The sequence below is a fragment of the Bubalus bubalis genome, chromosome 3 (assembly GCF_019923935.1).
Source record: "Bubalus bubalis isolate 160015118507 breed Murrah chromosome 3, NDDB_SH_1, whole genome shotgun sequence".
Classification (NCBI taxonomy): Eukaryota; Metazoa; Chordata; class Mammalia; order Artiodactyla; family Bovidae; genus Bubalus; species Bubalus bubalis.
Window position 1 is genome coordinate 29,357,783 of NC_059159.1, and position 19,789 is coordinate 29,377,571.

The 19,789-nt window shown below is 43.3% G+C and overlaps 1 protein-coding gene across 7 annotated transcripts in view; it reads right to left on the reverse strand.

Annotated features, from left to right (window-relative positions):
• Positions 1 to 13,018, reverse strand: part of AKAP10 (A-kinase anchoring protein 10) — a 41,204-nt gene extending 28,186 nt beyond the window's left edge. For 3 of the 7 annotated variants that reach the window (XM_044939183.2, XM_044939182.2, XR_006549545.2), the window contains exons 1-4: positions 5,673 to 9,899; positions 5,009 to 5,056; positions 2,883 to 3,065; positions 645 to 1,181 (exon numbers count right to left, since the gene is read on the reverse strand). In XM_044939183.2, the coding sequence (XP_044795118.2) occupies positions 645 to 1,181; positions 2,883 to 3,065; positions 5,009 to 5,056; positions 5,673 to 5,883 (979 nt within the window). In that variant the 5' untranslated portion in view covers positions 5,884 to 9,899. Of the gene's footprint in view, positions 1 to 644; positions 1,182 to 2,882; positions 3,066 to 5,008; positions 5,057 to 5,672; positions 9,904 to 12,788 lie in introns of those variants that run through there. The other 4 variants (XM_025280507.3, XR_003107880.3, XM_044939181.2 and 1 more) reach the window with 3 other exon arrangements.
• Positions 13,019 to 19,789: the final 6,771 nt, after the last annotated feature.

Below are 19,789 nucleotides of genomic sequence, written 5' to 3' on the forward strand. Positions count from 1 at the left end.
CGCAGGTCCTGCCTGATGTATGACCTGGCAGGCTCCTCGACCGTCCCAAGCCATGGCTTCCTCACATGTAAAACAGGGTGGCTGCCTACCTCACAGGGCTGCTGTGACTACTCCGTGAAATTCAAGTACAGCCCCTGACACAGAACCCGACTGATGCGCCCTGCTTTCAATTAACAAATAACTTTACCTGAAAAGTTCAGTAAAAGAGCAAGAAAACTAAGATTGAGGCTGACATTAGCCTTTTTGGATAAGGATTTGATTTCAAAATCTGTGATGACCCTGGACCCTTCTTCATTTGTTAATTCTTATTTCTTTTTCTTAGGGGGTCGGCCCTTCTGTTCTTTTTTCATACACAATCCTATTCTAAAACTCCCAAATTTGGGAGAAAATTACTCTAACCCTTTTAATCCCCATTCAAGTTCCACTTTTAAGTAGATTTTTAAAAATATATTTATTTTTATCTATTTGGTTGCAACAGATCTTATTGTGGCATGTGAGATCTTTAGCTCCTCAACCAGGGATTGGACCCAGGCCCCATGCATTTGGTTTCTGCAATCTTAGCCACTGGACCACCAGGGAAGCCCATAAATAGACTGTAAAAACAAACAAAAACAGGATAAAGAGAGACACCACCACACACTTACTTTTCATTAATTTTCCTGATAATTCCTTCAGTGGAGAAGATGGACTACTTCTACTGGCTACCATGAGCCTGGAGGACTCCTGGGTTTCCAGGGAGCCCCGGTGAGTTCCTGTCCTGGCTGTCTCCAGGTGGAGCGAATGGGCACGGTCACTCTCCTGGGAAAGCAAGTGGTTCTGGGAGTTGCTAGTTCTAGTATTTAAGTCAATTCCTTCCAGCTGGGCTGAGCCAGAATCCTCCAGCCTCCTGTTAAGAGACTCGGTTACAAAAGCTGCTGTGGTTTCGGGCTTTTTAGATGGAGAGAGAGGTTCAGCCAATGAGCTCTGCTTCACCGTGTTCAGGCTGTGTGCTCTTATTCGGGACCAAGTTGTGGAGTGAAAACTTTCAGCCTCCAACCAAAACTTAACCAAATGCTCCATTCTCCGAAGTTCCATGAATTGAATGAAATAAGGGAGGACCATGGTGTCATGCAAGACTTGCTCAAGGGTCTTTGAAAGACTTGATTTGGCCTCCTGAGTCTGGTAGTCCAGACAAGATCTGCCTAAAAGAAGAAAAGAGTTAGCAGTTCAGTAACAGATAACAACAGCTAAAGCTTATTTAAATTACTAGAAGGGTCTTCGTTACTTGATTAATCAATCCTCTCATCTCTTTTCATGGCAATTCAAATCATGTAAATTCTTAAGGGAAAAAAATCTTATGATACAGGTTCCAAAGGAAAAAAAGACCAATAAAAATATCTTAAAAGTTCAATCTCATTAAAAATCTCAGAAAAACAAATTAATATATACCATTTTTGGCTATCAAACTGAAAGATGGGTTTAAAAAAAAGAACAAGAACTAACAAAGGCATAGCAAAACAGATGATTAAAAATGTAAAATGACAAAATCTTTTTGGAGGATTCAGTAACAGCAAAGCCTTAGCCATCAGGGTAATTTTCAATCCAGTAACTTTTTCTAGGACCTTATCCTGAGGAAAAATTGTGGATATAGCTAGAAAGATATTATGAACTCTTAGCCTCATTTATAACAGAATAGTTAGATCTGGGATTTTATCTTGAAAAATAAAACCAAACTTAATAAAACAAAGTTTATTTCACATTTAACTAAATTTAGGTTATGACTATAAACACAAGCTAATTATTAGAAGAAAGAAAAAACTAAGAAAATATTAACTTTCACAGCACGACACAGAGAGACTCATTTTTATAAAATTAACTGAGGGCCTCATCTGCTTTTCAAAAGGGCTTTTCTTCACCCGTTGTTGTTTCTTCTGAAGCACTTCATGTACCACCCCTGCTGACTGTCCTGACTTCAGTGTTAACTAGTCCACTGTTGTCAACATCTCTTTAATGAACTTCAGGAAACCTCGAGCCTCTTGGAGAAGGAAATGGCAACCCACTCCAGTATTCTTGCCTGGAGAATTCCATGGACAGAGAAGCCTGTCGGGCTGCAGTCCGCGGGGTCACAGAGTCGGACACGACTGAGCGACTAACATACACATGCCCAGTATCCTCTGCGGTATCAAGATCACACTAAGACACTGACACAATTCATCCGTCTTATCCAGACCTCCCCAGTTTCACCAGTACTCACTGGATGCGCATTTAGTTCTCCGTGTTTCTATCATGCGAGTCGACTTGTATAAACATTAAGACAGAGAACAGCTCCAGTGACACAAGGATCCCTTCGTGAGGCCTTTTATAACCAGCTGCCATCCCTAACCATTGGCCAACACTCATCTACCTGTTCTTCATGTCTATCATTTTGTCATTTCAAGAACTGTCTCGAATATATTCTCTCTCAATATATATTGTCTCTCAATATAATTCCCTTGAAATTCATCCAAGCTGCTATGTATAAACAGGAGTGGCTATTTCTCTGCATCTACATTAACATTCCAATTATCAAGCTTTAAATACTTGCTAACGTGTTGGGAGAACATAAACTCATTATTTTAATACGCACTGCACTCAGTATTAGTGCAGTGAGGCATCCTTTTCACACATTCAGTGGCCAAATGTATTTCTTCTTCTGGAAATGGCCCATTATTCTACCGGGCATGCTTTTTATATTTACAGAAGGACAATATGGAGCCATCCATTACACTAGCTGTTAGTCCAGTTTAAACATTTTATTTCAAAGCCCCAGCCAATGATACGGGTCAGTATCCTCTGGCAGGAACTTCACACTTTATACTCAAATCCCTTTTCCTAGAAGTTAACAAAAACTGAGAGTCACTCACCCAGGTCCCCAAAGTGAGCGGCCTCCATGTGGCTGGGCTGTTTCTTAAGTGTTGCGGTCCTGCTACTTGAAAAGGAGTCCATGTTGGCAGAAATGGCATTGATTGCAACGTGACTTGGTCCCGCAGCCTCCAGCAAGGCATGATTTTTAGTGCTTTTTTGTGGGGAATGTACGGATATTGAAGCTATAATTTTTCAAAAAATTGTTAAAAATTAAACACAATTTGATAGTCTAAAACTGTCTCCTAAAAGGGCTTTAAGGAACTTTAAAAATTACATTTTGTAACACCTCTCTTGAGTAAGCATATATACTCAACAAAAAATTCTTACGGAACAATATGTAATTAACCTCCAATCAAAATAAATAAATTTTTATTTAAAAAAATTATTACGGAAAAGGTCAATTAACCAAGCAGCAGAAAACTGGAAAGAAATTCCCTATTACTTATATGTAACTCTCAAAATACTGTGCCAAAAGTGGAACTTAGAGATCTTTCTTTGAGAAAGTTCTTTTTGAGAACCTCTAGTGTACCAAAGGCAGCAAACATCCCGAAATATGGACCTTTTTCAATTTCTTAATCCTAGCTTGCTGGCAAGTGACAAATTCCAAAATAAAATTTTAGATTATCAAAAGAATTAGAACAATACTCTTCAGTATTGCTTATTTTATTTTTTAACTGAGTAACACAATTCTGTTTATTTTACTTTTTAACTGAGTAACAAAATATAGAACAGTCTTTTGGACTCTGTGGGGGGGGGGATGATTTGGGAGAATGGTATTAAAACATGTATAATATCATATAAGAAACAAATCGCCAGTCCAGGTTCGATGCAGGATACAGGATGCTTGGGGCTGGTGCACTGTGATGACCCAGAGGGATGGTATGGGGAGGGAGGTGGGAGGGGTGTTCAGGATGGGGAACACGTGTATACCCGTGGTGGATGCATGTTGATGTATGGCAAAACCAATACAATATTGTAAAGTTAAAAAAAAAAAAAAGAAACAAAAAAAAAGTATGCTTATTTTACTTTTTAACTGAGTAACAAAATTTCACCATCTAATAAAAACTGATTAAAGTTCAAGCTGCTTAAAGATAAAGCACACTTAAAAATTCACAAAATATATTTTCTTTAAAGAAATATTAATATCCTGTTAACTTCAGGATAAAGAGGAACTCATCAAATTCACATGGTCAAAGTAACCCTATGAATTCATTGCTACAGCTAAATTAAATTCCACTCATCCCACTTATTCCACACAAATATCAAAAGACTCTCATGAAAGGTCTTTAAGAGGTTTTGGTTTATTGCACTGAACCAACACGGAATCCACCTGACTTTAAATTATCAGAAACAAGCAAAGAATAAGGGTGTGAGGTACCCTACTTATTCCCTAATCTACAAATCTTGTAAGTTATAATCAGTGTCCCTCTCACAAATTGAGCATGTGGAGTTAATACTCAATGCTAGCCACACAACATGCAAACATTTATAAGAAAAATCTAAAGAATAGCAATCTACAGTATTTGTGTAAATAAATTACATCTATGAAAATTATGTACCACGGACATGGACGTAATTTTCATTACAATTTTCCCATTCCAAAATTTTAGTACATTGACATAATGAAATTCGTCAAAACTACACCCGAGATTACAGTCTAAAAAAAAGCAGGCTCTTACCTACAAATAAGGACAATATATTAATTCCAATAACGAACTCTGAATAAATTTTAAGTTAGGGCCATTCGTTCAAAGTAATAAAGTGAAAACAGTAAGCATTCAGATCCCAGATAAACCTCAGAAAACCAGGCTTTATAAGTCAGTGGTCAGACTGCTCAGTAAAGAGTATTTTCTGCTTTTAATTTTTTAAAATAAAATCAATCAATTGCTTTTAGGGAATCACTGAAATGTGTGATTAGCAAGGAGGACCCTGGTTCCCTGGAATCACCAGGAGAGCCAATGAATGCTCAGTAAAAGCCTAGCATATGCTGGGTGTTGAAAGATACATCAATTAACAGGGAAATAAGTCACAATCATGAGTAATTATAAAAGAAGGCAGAGAGGACCAACAAGAAGGGAGAAGGCAACAGGATTAAAGAGCTCATAACTGTGAAGCACTGACTCACCTTTGACTGACTTGACATCTGGGGTCTTCTCCTGCTCTTTGCTTTTCACTGGAAGAGAGGAGGGCAGCATGATCAACTTCTTCAGCCCAATGCCCCCTCCACTAAAACTCAGGCCAGCTCTATTCCAATAGGTGAATGTGTTCAAAGTTCTACACAAAAGGACGAGCCGCCCTGGAGCAGGGCAGGACAGCTGTCGGGGAAGTTTCTCTTAGAAGCAACCTCTGAATGGCACTTGATCAAGAAGGCTGAGTGCTTAAGGAGAGATGAGGTCAGGACACCTAGGTTCAAATTTGGGCTCTCCCATGTGATCCTGGACCAGTTACTTTAATTCTCAGGGTCTCAATTTCCTTGATTTACAAAACCTGGTCATTCTTATGAGCTAGTAAAGAGTTATTTCAACAGGGAGGATTTCAACTTTGGTCTGTGGGACCAGAGAAATCACTCTTCTACCCTTGGTTAGGGCGTCCCTTGTAGCTCAGTAAAGAATCTGCCTGCAGTGCAGGAGACCTGGGTTCGATCCCTGGGTCAGGAAGATCCCCTGGAGAAGGAAATGGCAACCCACTCCAGCATTCTTGCCCGGAAAATCCCACGGACAGAGGAGCCTGGTGGGCTGCAGTCCATGGGGTCGAAAAGAGTTGGGCACAACTGAGCGACTAACACTTACCCTTGGTTAAAAGCCTGCAGAATGACTGTGTGATTAAGATAACGTGTGTAAATGAATGTCTCAGAGGCACCTCCCACCCCATACACCAGAACTCAACATGTACATTCCCAGCGACGTCTCTCAGTACCCATCCCCATGTTGGGGTGACTGGTGTTTGCAGCTGCATCTGCCAACTGACTCCATCTCCCTGTTGAAACGTGAAACTTGGCATGGCTTCCGTGAAACTCCACTCCTCGTTTTCCAGGGGCTCCTTCTCAGCTTATCCCTGGCCGACTTCTCCTCCGCCAGCTGGGAGTTTCTCAGGGACAAGATTGGTCCCCCTTCTCTCCACTCTACTTACCTATGTACTTCCTTGCTGATCTCAGCTATTCTTCAGGCTTTCAATACCACAGACATGCTGTAACTCCCAAAGTACTCTTTCTAGTCTGAGTACCTTTTGATCTCAAATTCATAGTTAACTACCTTTCTGCCATCTTCCATAATTCCACTGCCTAAATGGGACATACCATCTTTCCCCAAACCTGCTCCTAAATCAATCTTTTTCTCCTCTCATAAATAATTCCACTGCCCACTAGCTTCTCAGGCCAAAACTCTGGGAGTCATCTTCCACTGTCTCTTGATCACCTCCAAACCACTTCTAAGAACAACTGGTTCCACCACCAAGTACCTTAGAGGTATATTTTATTATATGCAAACTTTAAATTTTGATGTAGTCAAACTTACATTATGTGGATTGATTTCTCCTAAGTCTTATTTCTTACCCCTATATTTTCTTCTGTATGATTTCAAACTTTGCTTTTTCAAATTCTGGGCTCCAACTCACCCAGCATTTATTTCTGTATTATCAGGGATAGCAAACTACAGCCCAAGGGCCAAGTCCAGCCCACCACCAGTTTTTCATAGTGTTTCTGTATAGTCTGTGGCTACAAGGATAGAGGAGAGTGAGGCCAACCAAATAGCCTTCAAAGCCTACAATATTTACTATGTGTTTTTTTACAGAAAAAGTTTGCTGACCCCCTGATGTACATAATGAGGAAGTCTTAATTTTTCTTTTCTTTTTTTTGGGGGGGCCAGTGAGATAATAAACATAATTTATTGATTAGTCCAATCTTTCCCAAATGAATAGGAACTCTTTACATACTACATTCCCATACATACGTGGGTCTGTTTCTGGGCCTACTGCTGTAATTACTAACTATGTAATAGGCTCTGGCAGAGCCAAGCCCTCTATCATATTCTTTTTTCAAAACTATCTTTCATATTAATTGTAGGACCAACTTGTCCTGATCCTAAAACACTCATGGTAATTTCTTTTTAAACATTAAGCACTGACCTGATCAATCTGGGGAAGGGTTCACGTCTTTCTGGTACTGAGTCTTTCTATTCATGAACATAGTATACCTCTACTTATTTGGGTCTCCTTTTAGGTCCACTTATATTTTGTAAACTCCATAGAGATTTCGGTCATTTATTTTTACTGGCTACAGGGATACAACTGAGTTTCAAATACTTATTCTAATGATATATGTGTAAATTTTCTTAAACTTTCTCTGTACAGAATCATATTATCTATGAATAATGACTCTTGTTCCCTTTCCCTCACAAAACTTTTCCATTTTTTTCAGGTGTGTGCTATTGTGACGACAATGTTAGTTTTCTTTTTGTTTGTATAACCCTGATCTATATTCTCATCCTTTTAACTTTCCTATGCTCTTTTAACATTTAAACAGTATAGATTAGGAAACCAATCTGAAGATAACCATCTCTTTATTGTCCAGGTCACTCATTTCTGTTTTCCAAAAAAGAATGTTCTTAAAACTCAATTACAACTACACACCTGTTGACATCTCCTAGTAATTTCTGTTTATTTTACTTTATATATTTTGAAACTGATTTTAGGTGCAAACCAGTTCAGAATTTTATCTTCCTAGTATTCTATTCATTTTACCATAGTTTACAGACTTTTTTTTAGCCCTAATAGTATGTTATGCTTTAAAGTATTTCAACTACTTCACAAGCTTTCTTCTCTTTGAATCCATTTATTTTCAATTTCTCTATGTCTTTATGTTTTTGTTGTGTTTCTGGTAAATAGCTGGATTTTCGATTATTATCCAACCCAAGTCATTACTTTTTAGTCCACCTTTCAATGGACTTTTACTAGATTTTCAGCCATCGAGACTTTATTTACATTTATTGTCGTTTATTTCTACCACCTTATTTTGCACTACTGACTCTTCCTGTATTTTTTTTAATTATTATGAAACATTTAAAACAGAGGCAAGACAGGTTTAACAAATCTTAACTTTACACCATATTTGCTTCAGAAAAATTTTTAAAGGAAATAAAACATTGCAGGTACAACTAAAGTCCCTCTGTGACCTCATTCCCTTTCTCCCTAGAGAAACAATTTCAGAAAGTGAGTGTTTAAGGTTTCCATCCACACTTTTACTATTTAACATATTTATGTTAAGCAATATATAGCATTGTTTGAAAGTTTTAAACAAGTGGTTGTACCAATTGCCATTTCCAGCAGCAGCATATCCTAATTAAATCTTGATACAGTCAGGCTTTAATCTCAACTCCTAAGTCTTTTCAAGAACTCCACTCCTGCAAGTAACATTTCTTTTCTGTATCATTTTCTCTCTTTCTACTGAGTTCTTTCTATCAGCCGACAAACAAGCTTAGCATCTTTTATTTTAAAAATAACAACAAAAAACACCCCTTACTCTAAAGGCCCCTTTCAGTTATTGGCCTTGTTTTTCCCTCTTAACTGCAAATTTTCTTGGTTATTCTTTTTACTTTCCCCACTTCACATTCTCCCCTCAACCCGTTCCACCGACACTACATTTATAAAAGTCATCAATTACTTCCATGTTATCAAAATTAACAGCTATTTCTATTTACCTCAACCTTGTAAGTGTCATTAAATACAATACTCCCTACTTTTTGAACTACTATCTTCTCTTAGCTTTCAAGACACTCCAATCCTGTATCACTTGGCATTTTCTTTTGAGTCTCCTTTGCCAACGGCTCATGTTCCTCAACTTAACTTCTAAAAGCTCAATTAACTCCAGCGCTCTCTCCTGGTCTACAGTATGGCAGGAAATGCTACCTCCCACTGAACTCATTCTCCCCTTCTTAGCAAGAGGGCTGTAGCCTGGCACACAGCTGGCTAGCTTCTCTCCATTTCCCAAAGCCCTTAAGTTAGCTGGGACCACATGACTAGGTTCTCAGCAATTAAATGTGAACAGGAGCAGTATGTGCCATTTCTGGCCAAAGCTTCTCTTTTCCCTTATCATGGGTCAGAAAGCTGACAGAAAGGGCTATGGACCTGGCTTTATAACATGCAATATACCTTAAGAGAAAGAGGAATAAGACAATAGTAGGAAAATGATCCCTGAATGGTCAGGAAGGAAAGCGACCTGGTGACGAGGGAACTGGACTGTTATTACGCAAGAGAGAAATAAAGGCCTATCTTGTTTGAGCCATTGTACTCTGTGTCTCTGTCATGGAAGCTTAGCCTTTCAACGTAACTAATTCATATATTGTATGTCTTCCCTAGATGATCTCACCCAGTCCTATGTCTTTAATCATTATTTATGCAAAATACTTTTAAATTCAGATAGAGAACTCAAGTTCTGAGCTCTTTCCAGAACTACAGACTAGTACATCCAACTGCCTCCTTGACAGATCCACATGGACTCACAACAACTGAAGGAGAACTCTGGATTCTTCCTACCCCACGCTCTGAGTTTTCCACAGCTTTCCCAGTTTTCCTTCACTCCAGTCATTTACTCAAGCCATGCTTTCTCTATCTCCAAGACAACCCCATTGCCCTCTTCTCTAGGTCCTTAAACTGCAGCCTTCTGTCTGTCCTTGAACAAAGCCAGCTCACTCCTACCTCAGGACATTTGTTCTACCAGTTCCCTCCAGCAAGAATACAGTTCCTTTCACCTTTGCAAGGCTGGCTCTTTCCTCATTGAGACTCAGTTTAAATACCATCTTCCCAGACAAGCCTACCCTCTCTATCCAAATACAAACTGCCATCTGGTAAGCTGCCCTATATCATTGTTTAAATTCCCTGCACAGCATTTATTACCTTCTGGAATTTTTCTTATTTTCATTCACTTACTCAACAGATATTTACTAAATTCCTAACTATATCCCAAGCACTGATCTAGACTTGAGGGTACGGCCATGAACAAAAGTAAGCTTCCTTCCTAATAAAACACATGAGTCAGCAGATGGTGATAAACGCTACAGAAAAAAAAAGCAGGGCCACAGGAAGGGACTGTAGGAGCTGGGGGCTGCAATCTTCAGCAGGCTGGTCAGAGAACCCTTCACTAAGATGTCAATTAATCAAAACCCTGCAGGAGAAGGGGGAAGAAAATAGGCTTGCCTCTGTAGGAAGAGGTTTCCAGTCAGAGGGAACAAGTGCAAAGGCCCTGAGGTGGGAATGTATATGACAACAAGGTGGCCAACATACATAGAAGAGTGCTGGAGAAAGGGAGCAGATGAACACAGAAGAGAAACAGGACCTAGATTATGTAGGGCCATGCACAGGAAACCACCAAGGGCATCTGAACAGAGGTGTGGTATAATGCTGTTTGAAAACACACCAGGGGGATCAAAAATGGAGGAAGGGAAACCAAATTGAAGCCTAAAGCAAAATAACGCTGTTTCCTTGATCTTCATAAAATCGGCTTCCTCTTGACATTTAAGCTGAGATCTGAATGACATCCCCTCAGAGGACTTCACTAACCACCCAAACTAAACAGAAATGCCAGGGTGTTCACGGTCAGGGATGGTGAGAAGTGACTGGATTTGGGCTATATTCTGGGGATGACCTAAAAGATTTGCTGATGGATCAGATATAGAGTAGAAGAGAAAGAGGTTGAAGAAAGTACTAAAGTTTTAGCCTGAGCAATTAAAAGGCTAGAAATGCGATTTATCAAGATACTGAAAAATAGATGAAGAAAGGCTAAATCTAAAGTGAAATTTTAGATACAGTAAGTTGTTTATCAGTTGACCTCTTAGACATCTATTGTTGTTTAGTCACTCAGTCGTGTCTGACTCTTTGCAACCCCAAGGACTGTAGCCCACCAGGCTCCCCTGACCATGAGATTTCCCAGGCAAGAATACTGGCATAGGCTGCCATTTCCTCCTCCAGGGGATCTTCCTGACCCAGGGATTGAATCCATATCTCCTGCACTGCAGGTGGATTCTTTACTGCTGAGCCACCTGGGAAGCCCAGACATCTATTGAGTAGAGGTAAAAAGTGGACCAACAGCTGGATATGGAGTCCGGATTCAGGAAAGAGAATCCAAGCTGGAGATGTAAATCTGGGAGTCATCGGCAAATAGGTGGTATTTAAAAATGGTATTTAGAAACTGGATGGGAGCCCTAAATAGGACCATTTCCAGTTTCTATTCTTGCTACATCCAGTCTCCAAAAAACATCTAGAATGATCTTTACAAAGCAAAATGAGATCAAATCACTTCTCTTTAAAATTTTAAAATATTGTCTCTGCACTTGGAATAACACCTTGCCGTGACCTACAAAGCTCTGAATCATCTGATCCTTGTGTACCTCTCTGAACTGCAGTCACAGTGGGCTTCTTTTCTCTCTTGAAGGACATCAAACTCTTGCCATCCAGCCTTTGAACACTATTCCCTGTGCCTGGAATGCTCTTCCCTGGCCTCTATACATTACCTCTTGCTGTTCCTTCAGCTCTAAGTTTCAAGGTTGTCTGCTGAGGCCTTTGACTAACATCAAATTGAAATATGTCTCTTCTCTCAACCTCTCTCTTTCATAACTCTTTACTCAATTTGTAAACAGAGAGAGGGAGAGGTTTATTGTCTACCCCAGCAGACAACAAGCTCCTTGGAAATACGGATTTTTGTCTTGTGCAGTGCTCAATACTGAGGGCCTAGCACAGTACCTGGCAAAGAGCAGACATTCAAAAGTATTTGCTGAATAAATAGACAACAGGCTATGTGCAACCTGCAATTCGCCTCATTATACCATTGTACATAGAACACTCCTTACCCTAAAAAAAACCCCAAAAACCAACCATTTCAACACTGTCAAACAAATTAGAGAGCTATCAACCATACCAAAGTACCTTACCAACACAGCTTCCTTGTACCATTTTACCACTTTCATTCATTCAGAGTGGTTTTCATTCATTCATCATGGTTTCATTCACTGATCACATGGCATCAGTTACTAAAACTCCGTGTGTACTTAAAAGGAATTCTTTATAGAGTTGAATGGGGTCTTTAGGAATCATCGAATTCTCAGCTGAGAGGAAAGTGGGTCAACATTTTTCTGCCCCAGATGACAGACTCAGTAGCAGAGCTGCCACATAAACCCAAGTCTGATTTAGTTTAGTGCTTTCCCCAAATCTGTATTTGTCTGGGAAATTTTCCCTGAAGCAACAAGAATCGATACAAGAATCACTATCATCCCCAAAGACCCACATTCTTCCACCCTGGATACGTACCCGTAACGAAATGCCAATAACCTTACCCAGACTCAAAAGGAAGTTGCCTCTACTCAAAAAACTGGGCAGCTACTACTACTAAAAACCAGAAATATCAATATAAACAGTTTGTCTATAAAGTTAGGATTCCAGCAGCAAGTAAACTTGCTAAGTCATCAAAAGGACTCTTCTTTATTAGGGAACTTCTAGCCGTAAGTTATGTCATGTCATTTTATGAACAGCAGAACCCCCCTCCCCCCCATAAAGGGGAAACTGGGAAAGAGCACTCGTTGAGAAAACAATTTTTTCACGTGTTGCTTTTAGACACAAACCCCTCGATATTCTGAAAAGTCCGAGACTTCCGTAATACTGAAGAAATTTCCATTTTCTGGTATAAATGCACCACCCCCACCCCACCCCCCGCGAAAAGCTGTGTCTGCAGAAGGCATGCCCCAAGCGGGTCCCGGTACACACTTCGGGACCGGCCGGCGTTCGCCCGCGAGGAGGCCCAGCTCCTTCCCACAAGCCCGCCGGCCCGGCGCGCAGGCCGTCCCATCGCGCGGAAGCCAAGGCCTCGCTGCCCGAGGGCCCGCCACCCGCCGCCCCAAGCCCGGCCCCGCGCCCCTCGCTACCTTTCCGCCGGAAGAAGGACATGGCGGGGCCCGGGTCGGGGCGGAGGGCGCGGGGGGACTGCCGCGGGGAGGGCCCGGCTCCCCTCATTCAGTAACCGGCCCGGACTTCCGGGTCCGCAGCGGCCGCCGCGCTAGCCCAAAAGGAGACTCGTCTTCCGGGTGTGGGCCCCACCGCCTCCTCGAGACGCGCGGGCAGCTCCTGCCGCCATGTTACCAAGCCGCCCGCCCGGAGTTCCGGTCCTTCGCCGCGCGGGGCTTCACGGGAGGCCGCGCGCCGGCCCCGCCCCCTGCCACGCCTCCTCGCCTCCTCCCGCGGCTGGGCCTCCTCCAGCCGCTGGGCCAGCGCCCGCGCTGCCCGCGCGACCCGCGCGCTGCCTGCACCCTGCCCTGAACCCCGCGTCTCTCCTGTTCCTGGGCGGTGCGAGGGTGGCCCCTGGCGAGCCCCTGACCCGGCCGAGTGTGGCCCGCACCCCGCGCTCCTAGGGATCGGACCCTGGCATGGATCTCGGGATGCGGACTGGGTCCCAGGATGCGGACTCGAGGCACCACCTGTCGCCGCGTCTTCGGCCGTGGAGGAGGTGCGTTGGGCTTATTATAAGACGCGATCGCTGAGAACGCTCAGCTCTGAAAGGACAGCAACATAAAAACCTCGCCAGTTTTTACCGGGAGGACTCCAAGGATCATCCTTTTAGCCTCCTTCAAATGCCATTTTCCTAGGAACCTCTGACCTCCCTCGACCCTAGAAGCAGAGACGAACCTCCCACCCGTGGGGCCTCTCCCACAGGACTGGGAATCCCTGTAGCCTCGTTCGTGTGCGGTGGAGAAGCCTGGAAAAAAGTGGCAAATCAATAAATGGGTTTTTCAGTCAGTGAAGTCCATCAAGTGATGGACAGAGCAACGGAGGTCCAGAGAGAAGAGGCAACTGGTCCAAAGTTATTCAGGGTGTCGGTGTTGAGACTAGAACCCGGGGTCTAGTCACGATATAATCAGAGCAGGTTGATAGATTTGTTTGAGTTTGGTCCCTGAGTGGGGAAAATCCCCTGGAGGAGGGCATGGCAACCCACTCCAGTATTCTTGCCTGGAGAATCCCATGGACAGAGGAGCCAGGCGGGATACAGTGCATGGGGTCGCAAAGTCGGACACGACTGAGCGACCAAACCACAGGGGCATGTGCGGTAATGACAGCGGACATGTATGGAAAGGTCACTGTGCGCAGGTGCCAAGCCCTCCGGACACATGACGACCCTTGGGGAGTCTTGGTGGGAGAACCAAGCGCAAAGAGATAACCTGCCCAAGGTCACGGCCTCACCAGAGGCGAAGTGTGTGGGACCTCAGACCTAGAGAGTAGGCTTCAGAGGTCTTCCTGGGTAAGGACAGTGTCCGGGCAGGAGCAAGAGGCTGCCCCGTCTCCGGGCGTCCGAATGTGTCCTCCCTGACCTGAGCAGGTGCTAGGAATGGACCTCTGTCTGACCGCGGAGTCTTCAAGGGGTCCGAGCGGCTCCCCCACTGATCAGAAGGGCGCTGACCCCAGCCTGGCGCAGGGGAACCACTCTCTAAGGTCTGTGGTGGATGAAACCCGGGGCCCTGCCCCCTTTTCCGGGAAGGGGAGTTGGGCTGACGTCCAGGGCCACCCCAGTGGGGCGGGGGTGGGTCTCTGGGTTCCCGGCTTGGTCGGTGTAAGCGGTGAGGGACTTCCAGCAGGAGTCTGAGGGCGAGGCGGCTGCACTCCAAGCACAAGAAGTGCGGCGCCCTCCCTCGGGAGTCCAAATCGAGGAGTGCAAGGCATGCCTCCAGTATCTCTGGGAGGGGAGCATGAGGGATGTGGGGGCAGCGCTCCGGTCCCTCTAAATCTCCTTCCTCTTTTCTCCAACATAGAATCAACGTAGAGAGCTAAGTCCTATCGCGCCTTCCAGTGTGACATCTGCTCTGGAGGCCAAAATTCTGCCACTTTTATTCCTGGGACCAGAAAGCATCCCAGTCAGTTAATAATACCCGTCATTATTTATAAAGTGCTTATCATGTGCTCTCAAGGGTCTAAGTGATGTATAATCACAGTCTCACCAATCCTTCTCCTTCTCCTTCTCCCCTACCAAAGACCCTGTGAGGTGGCTACCATCATTACCCCCAATTTACAGATGATAACTCAGAGGCTCAGTGAAACCCACCCAGGATCACAAGGCTAGTAAGGGTTAGGGGCAGTATTTCAGTCACTGTCCCTCTGACTCCAAAATTATCTGCTTGTAGCACTTCCTCCTGTCTCCCCCACACCCATAACCTGCTGCTAATTCCCATTTATCCCATGTTCTAGTTAAGATGTCTATTTATTGGGCAAGCATAAGGGGATGAGTGCTATTTAGCAGAGCAGATGTCTTCTGAATCATCACCCCTTAAAGTGTTTATAGGCTTAGGGAAGCTTTAAGAGTATTATCATTTAATCTTCTGGAATGTGATGATCCACACAGGAACAGAGTTAAAATAAAACAAGAATATAGAAATAAACAAGAAAATTCCATTGGCCCAAATGCCCAGTTGTGACAAATTGATACTTTGCATTGCATTTCTAAATTAATTTGTTAGAGCCACTTGAATTTACACATAAAACAAATTTAATTTTTGTGAAACAAAATTGAGTTTTACCAGAAGGAATTTCTTTCATTATGTTCCTAATTTTAAGAGAACCCTCACAGGCTTTTTATACCAGTTATATTAATTATAACAAGCCAGTGAGGTAAAATCAGCAAGTTAATTATCACAAAGCCAGTGCATAAAATCAATCTTCTATGACAAATACTATTTACAGAGGACTTCCCTGGTGGTCCAGTGGTTAAGAATTCGCCTTCCAATGCAGGGTATGTGGGTCCAATCCCGGTCGGGGAACTAAGATCCCACTTTCCGCAAGGATCTGCTCACACCAGGAAAGACCCAGCAAAGTCAAACAAATACTCTTTAGAAATCGAGTGAACTGTGTTCTACAACAAATATTCAAATGCATGTAACTGTCTATATCAAGTATTTATAACATCAAGGACACTAATCAAATGAAGTGTTTGCTCTTACAGGAAAAGAAAACTCATACCTTTTAAAAAAGCAGAAATTCAGAACATATACTGATATAACTTAAAATCTCGGGCTTCGCTGGTGGCATTGTGGATTCAAGTTTGCCTGCCAATGCAGGGGACACATGTTGGATCCCAACTACTGAACTCGCGGGCTGCAGCTACTGAAGACCTTGGGCCTAGAGCCTGTGCTCTGGAACAAGAAAAGCCACCACAGTGAGAAGCCCGACCACCACATCTAGAGAGTAGCCCCCACTGGCTGCAACTTAGAAGTGCCTGTGCAGCAATGAAGACCCAGTGTGGCCAAAAATAAATAAATAAAAATACAGTCATAATAATAATGAAAGAATACTCTAAAGAATTTGCATCAGGCCAAAAGAAAGTGATATCAGATGGAAAGTCTGAGATGTAAGACATTATAAAGAGCAAAAAAAGTGGTAAATATATGGACAAATGTAAATAAACATATAATGATAACATTATGAAGGTAATGTGAAGCCAGGGGGCAGAGTCCACATCAGCTCACCCTACCTTATGACACCAAATATAAGTTTGGGGGTCTCCAAGACCGCCCTTCGCTTTGATAACTTGCTAGAAGGACTTGCAAAACTCACTGAGAGCTGTTACATACTGACGGTTGTAGCTTATTACTGCTAAAGGATGCAGACTAGAATCAACCAAGGAAAGAAATACCAAGGGCAGAATCCAGGGAGGTACCAAACACAGAGCTCCAGTTTGTCCTCTCCCCATGGGGTCAGACAGCATGACTTTCCAGCTTTGAATTATAATGATATTCGTGGAGGACTGCCAATGAGGGGAGCTTACCCAAGGCTTGGTGTTGAAAGCTTTTTTGGGGGGTTCCATCACATAAGCATGGTTATTGCCCTTGTGGCTGATCTCAGTCTTCAGATCCTCAAGAGATCACACTGATATCACATGACCCAAAGTCCCTACGTCAAATCACATTGTTATCATATGGCTGGCCAAAGGCCAAACAAAACAGAACACTCCTATCAGACGCGATATTCCAAGGGCAAGAGATGACTTCCCAGCAGCCCAGGGTTAAGGTCAGACTTTCCTTTGGGCAAGTTAAATTATTTTCAATACAAATGTCTAACAGGTTTAAAATTTTCACCAGTGTGGCAGGCCCCTGAAACTTTGTAGGGCTTAGGTCTCACCTTCTGGCGTGTATGTGTCTTACCAGGGCATCTTAGAATACCTGTGATTTCTTTCTTACTGGGTGTAGATAGCATGATGTCATCAACAGTGCCCTGATGGGATGTTCTGCAGAACATCCAGACAATGAAGGGTTCTTTGGACCTGTACTGTCCAACATGGTAGCCACTAGCTACGTGGAGCTTTGCTGCTGCTGCTAAGTCGCTTCAGTCATGTCCGACTCTGTGCGACCCCATAGACGGCAGCCCACTAGGCTCCTCTGTCCCTGGGATTCTCCAGGCAAGAATCTGGAGTGGGTTGCCATTTCCTTCTCCAATGCATGAAAGTGAAAAGTGAAAGTGAAGTTGCTCAGTCGTGCCCGACTCTTAGCGACCCCATGGACTGCAGCCTACCAGGCTCCTCCGTCCATGGGATTTTCCAGGCAAGAGTACTGGAGTGGGGTGCCATTGCCTTCTCCGACGTGGAGCTTTACAGCACTTGAAATGTGAGTCGTTGAATTAAGGTGTGATGTGCTGTAAGTGTAAATTATACACCAGATCCCAAAACTCGGAATGAAAAAATAATGTAAAATAGCTCATTAACATTATATATTGATTCCATGTTGAAAAGATAATATTTTAGATATATAGGGCTAAGTAAATACAGGTATTCTTAATTTTACTTGTTACTTTTTTATTTTTATTATTATTTTTAGTGTGGTAACTGTGAAAATTAATAATAAAAGGAAACCTCAACTAAAATTGGAGTTAGGAAGGCCTGCAGAGCGAGCTCTCCCACCCTGCCCCTCACAATTAACTACCCCAACAAGAAGACATCAATTCTTAACTGGGAGATGGAGAGAAGTACTCCCAAACAGGAAGTGTAACTACCTAACTACCCCAGCAGGAGGAAGGAAGACTTTCTTCTCACCCAGCAACAACCCCAGCCAATGGAAAACACAGCTGAACAACAAGCTCAGCCAATGAGAAGCTGTCATCCTCTGAATTTTTGTTTGCTCCAGTGAACTTTTTCACTGCAGATTTGGTGTCTGCTGAGGGCCAGGTTCCTGGTTCATAGATGGCTGTTTTCTCCTCTGTGTCCTCACAAGGCAGAAGGCACAAGAGAGCTCTCTAGGATTTTCTTTACTTATTTTTTTTAAAAATATTTTATTATTTAAGTAATTTATTTGTTTGGCTGCATCAAGTCTTGTGGCACTCGGGATATTTGTTGCTGTGTACAGTGTCTTTAGCTACAGCATAAAAACTCTTAGTTCTTTAGTTGCGGCATGCAAATTCTCAGTTGCAGCATGAGGGATCTAGTTCCCTGACTAGTGATTGAACCCAGGCCCCCTGCTTTGTGGAGGAGTCTTAGCCACTGGACCACCAGGGAAGTCCCTGGGATCTCCTTTATCTGGGCACTGATCCAAGTCATAGGGGCTCTCAGATGACCTAATCACATTTTAAAAGTATCTTTTCCATGATGGCTTATCTCAGCATGTTGAATATAGTCCCCTGTGCTATACAGTAGGACCTCACTGTTTATAATAGTGCTTGTATTGCTGTTACACTAGTGAATAATCTAACTCCCACATTTCAACCACAGAAAGTGAAGCTTGCGGCAGAGGGCTCCTGGCAGGACTGCGTAAAGGGCCCCTTCCTAGGGGAGGAGTGAGGGGTGGGGGAGTCAGGTAGGAAAGAAGGCAGAGCCAGTGGGGGACAGTGTTCCTGAGTGGGCTGCCTGTGATCAGGAGGACCTACTGGGTCTGTGGGGCTGCACCCTGAGAAGTGTATGAATTGCACCCACGGCTCCCAGTCCTCATAGGTCAGGGGTTCACTTCACAGGGCATGGAGTCTCCTGCACTTCAGGGCATTGAGTCTCCTGCACTTCAGGGCTGTGGGGACAGACCCCAGGGCATGGTCAATATGGGAGCCCAGAGCAGGGGGTTGCACAGTTGGGCCAGGATGTGAGGTGCTGTCAATTACCCCTGCATGAAGCTATCCAGAACCCATGTGGAACTGACATGGGAGCCAGTGGAGATGAGAAAGGTCCAGAATGGCCCAAGTCAGGGATCAGAGGAAACTGGGCAAACACCATATGCACCACTCCACTTCCCATACCCGACTAGCCAGTTCAGAGTGACCAAGAATGCAGCCAGGGGAATGGGTCTCACAGATGCGCCGATTCCAGGGATCTGTAGGGCCTGGAGATTTGACTGCTTGTTTCTTTAACAAGCTAATTTAAGGTGATCATTTCAGTTCTCATCTTTGAGCACCTACCAGACCTACTTTAAAAAAATTTAATTCCCAGAGGAGCTCTTATTTTACAAATGAAAAAAATCTCAGGGACTTCTCTGGTGGTTCAGTGGTTAAGAATCCATCTTGCAATGCCAGGGACAGGGGTTTGATCCCTGATCTGCAAAAATTACACGTGCTGCTGGGCAGCTAAGCTCAAGAGCCACAACTACTGAAGCCTGTGAGCCCTAGTGCCTTTGCTCTGCAACAATAGAAGCCACTGCAGTGAGAAGACTGCAGACCTCAAGCAGAGAAAGCCTGAGCACAGAATGAAGACCCAGTGAAGCCAAAATAATAATAGTAATAATAAAGCAAATTTTTAAAAAAGACAAAGTCTTAGGTAGGCTCTAATTTAACCAGTCTGAATGATTCTAAGGACTAGAATGTAGACTGGACATTTAATTCCAAATTGTTTGTCTCCCTCCCACCAAAGGGCTTCCCTTGTCGCTCAGCAGGTAAAGAATCTGCCTGCAATGCAGGAGAACCCAGTTCAATTCCT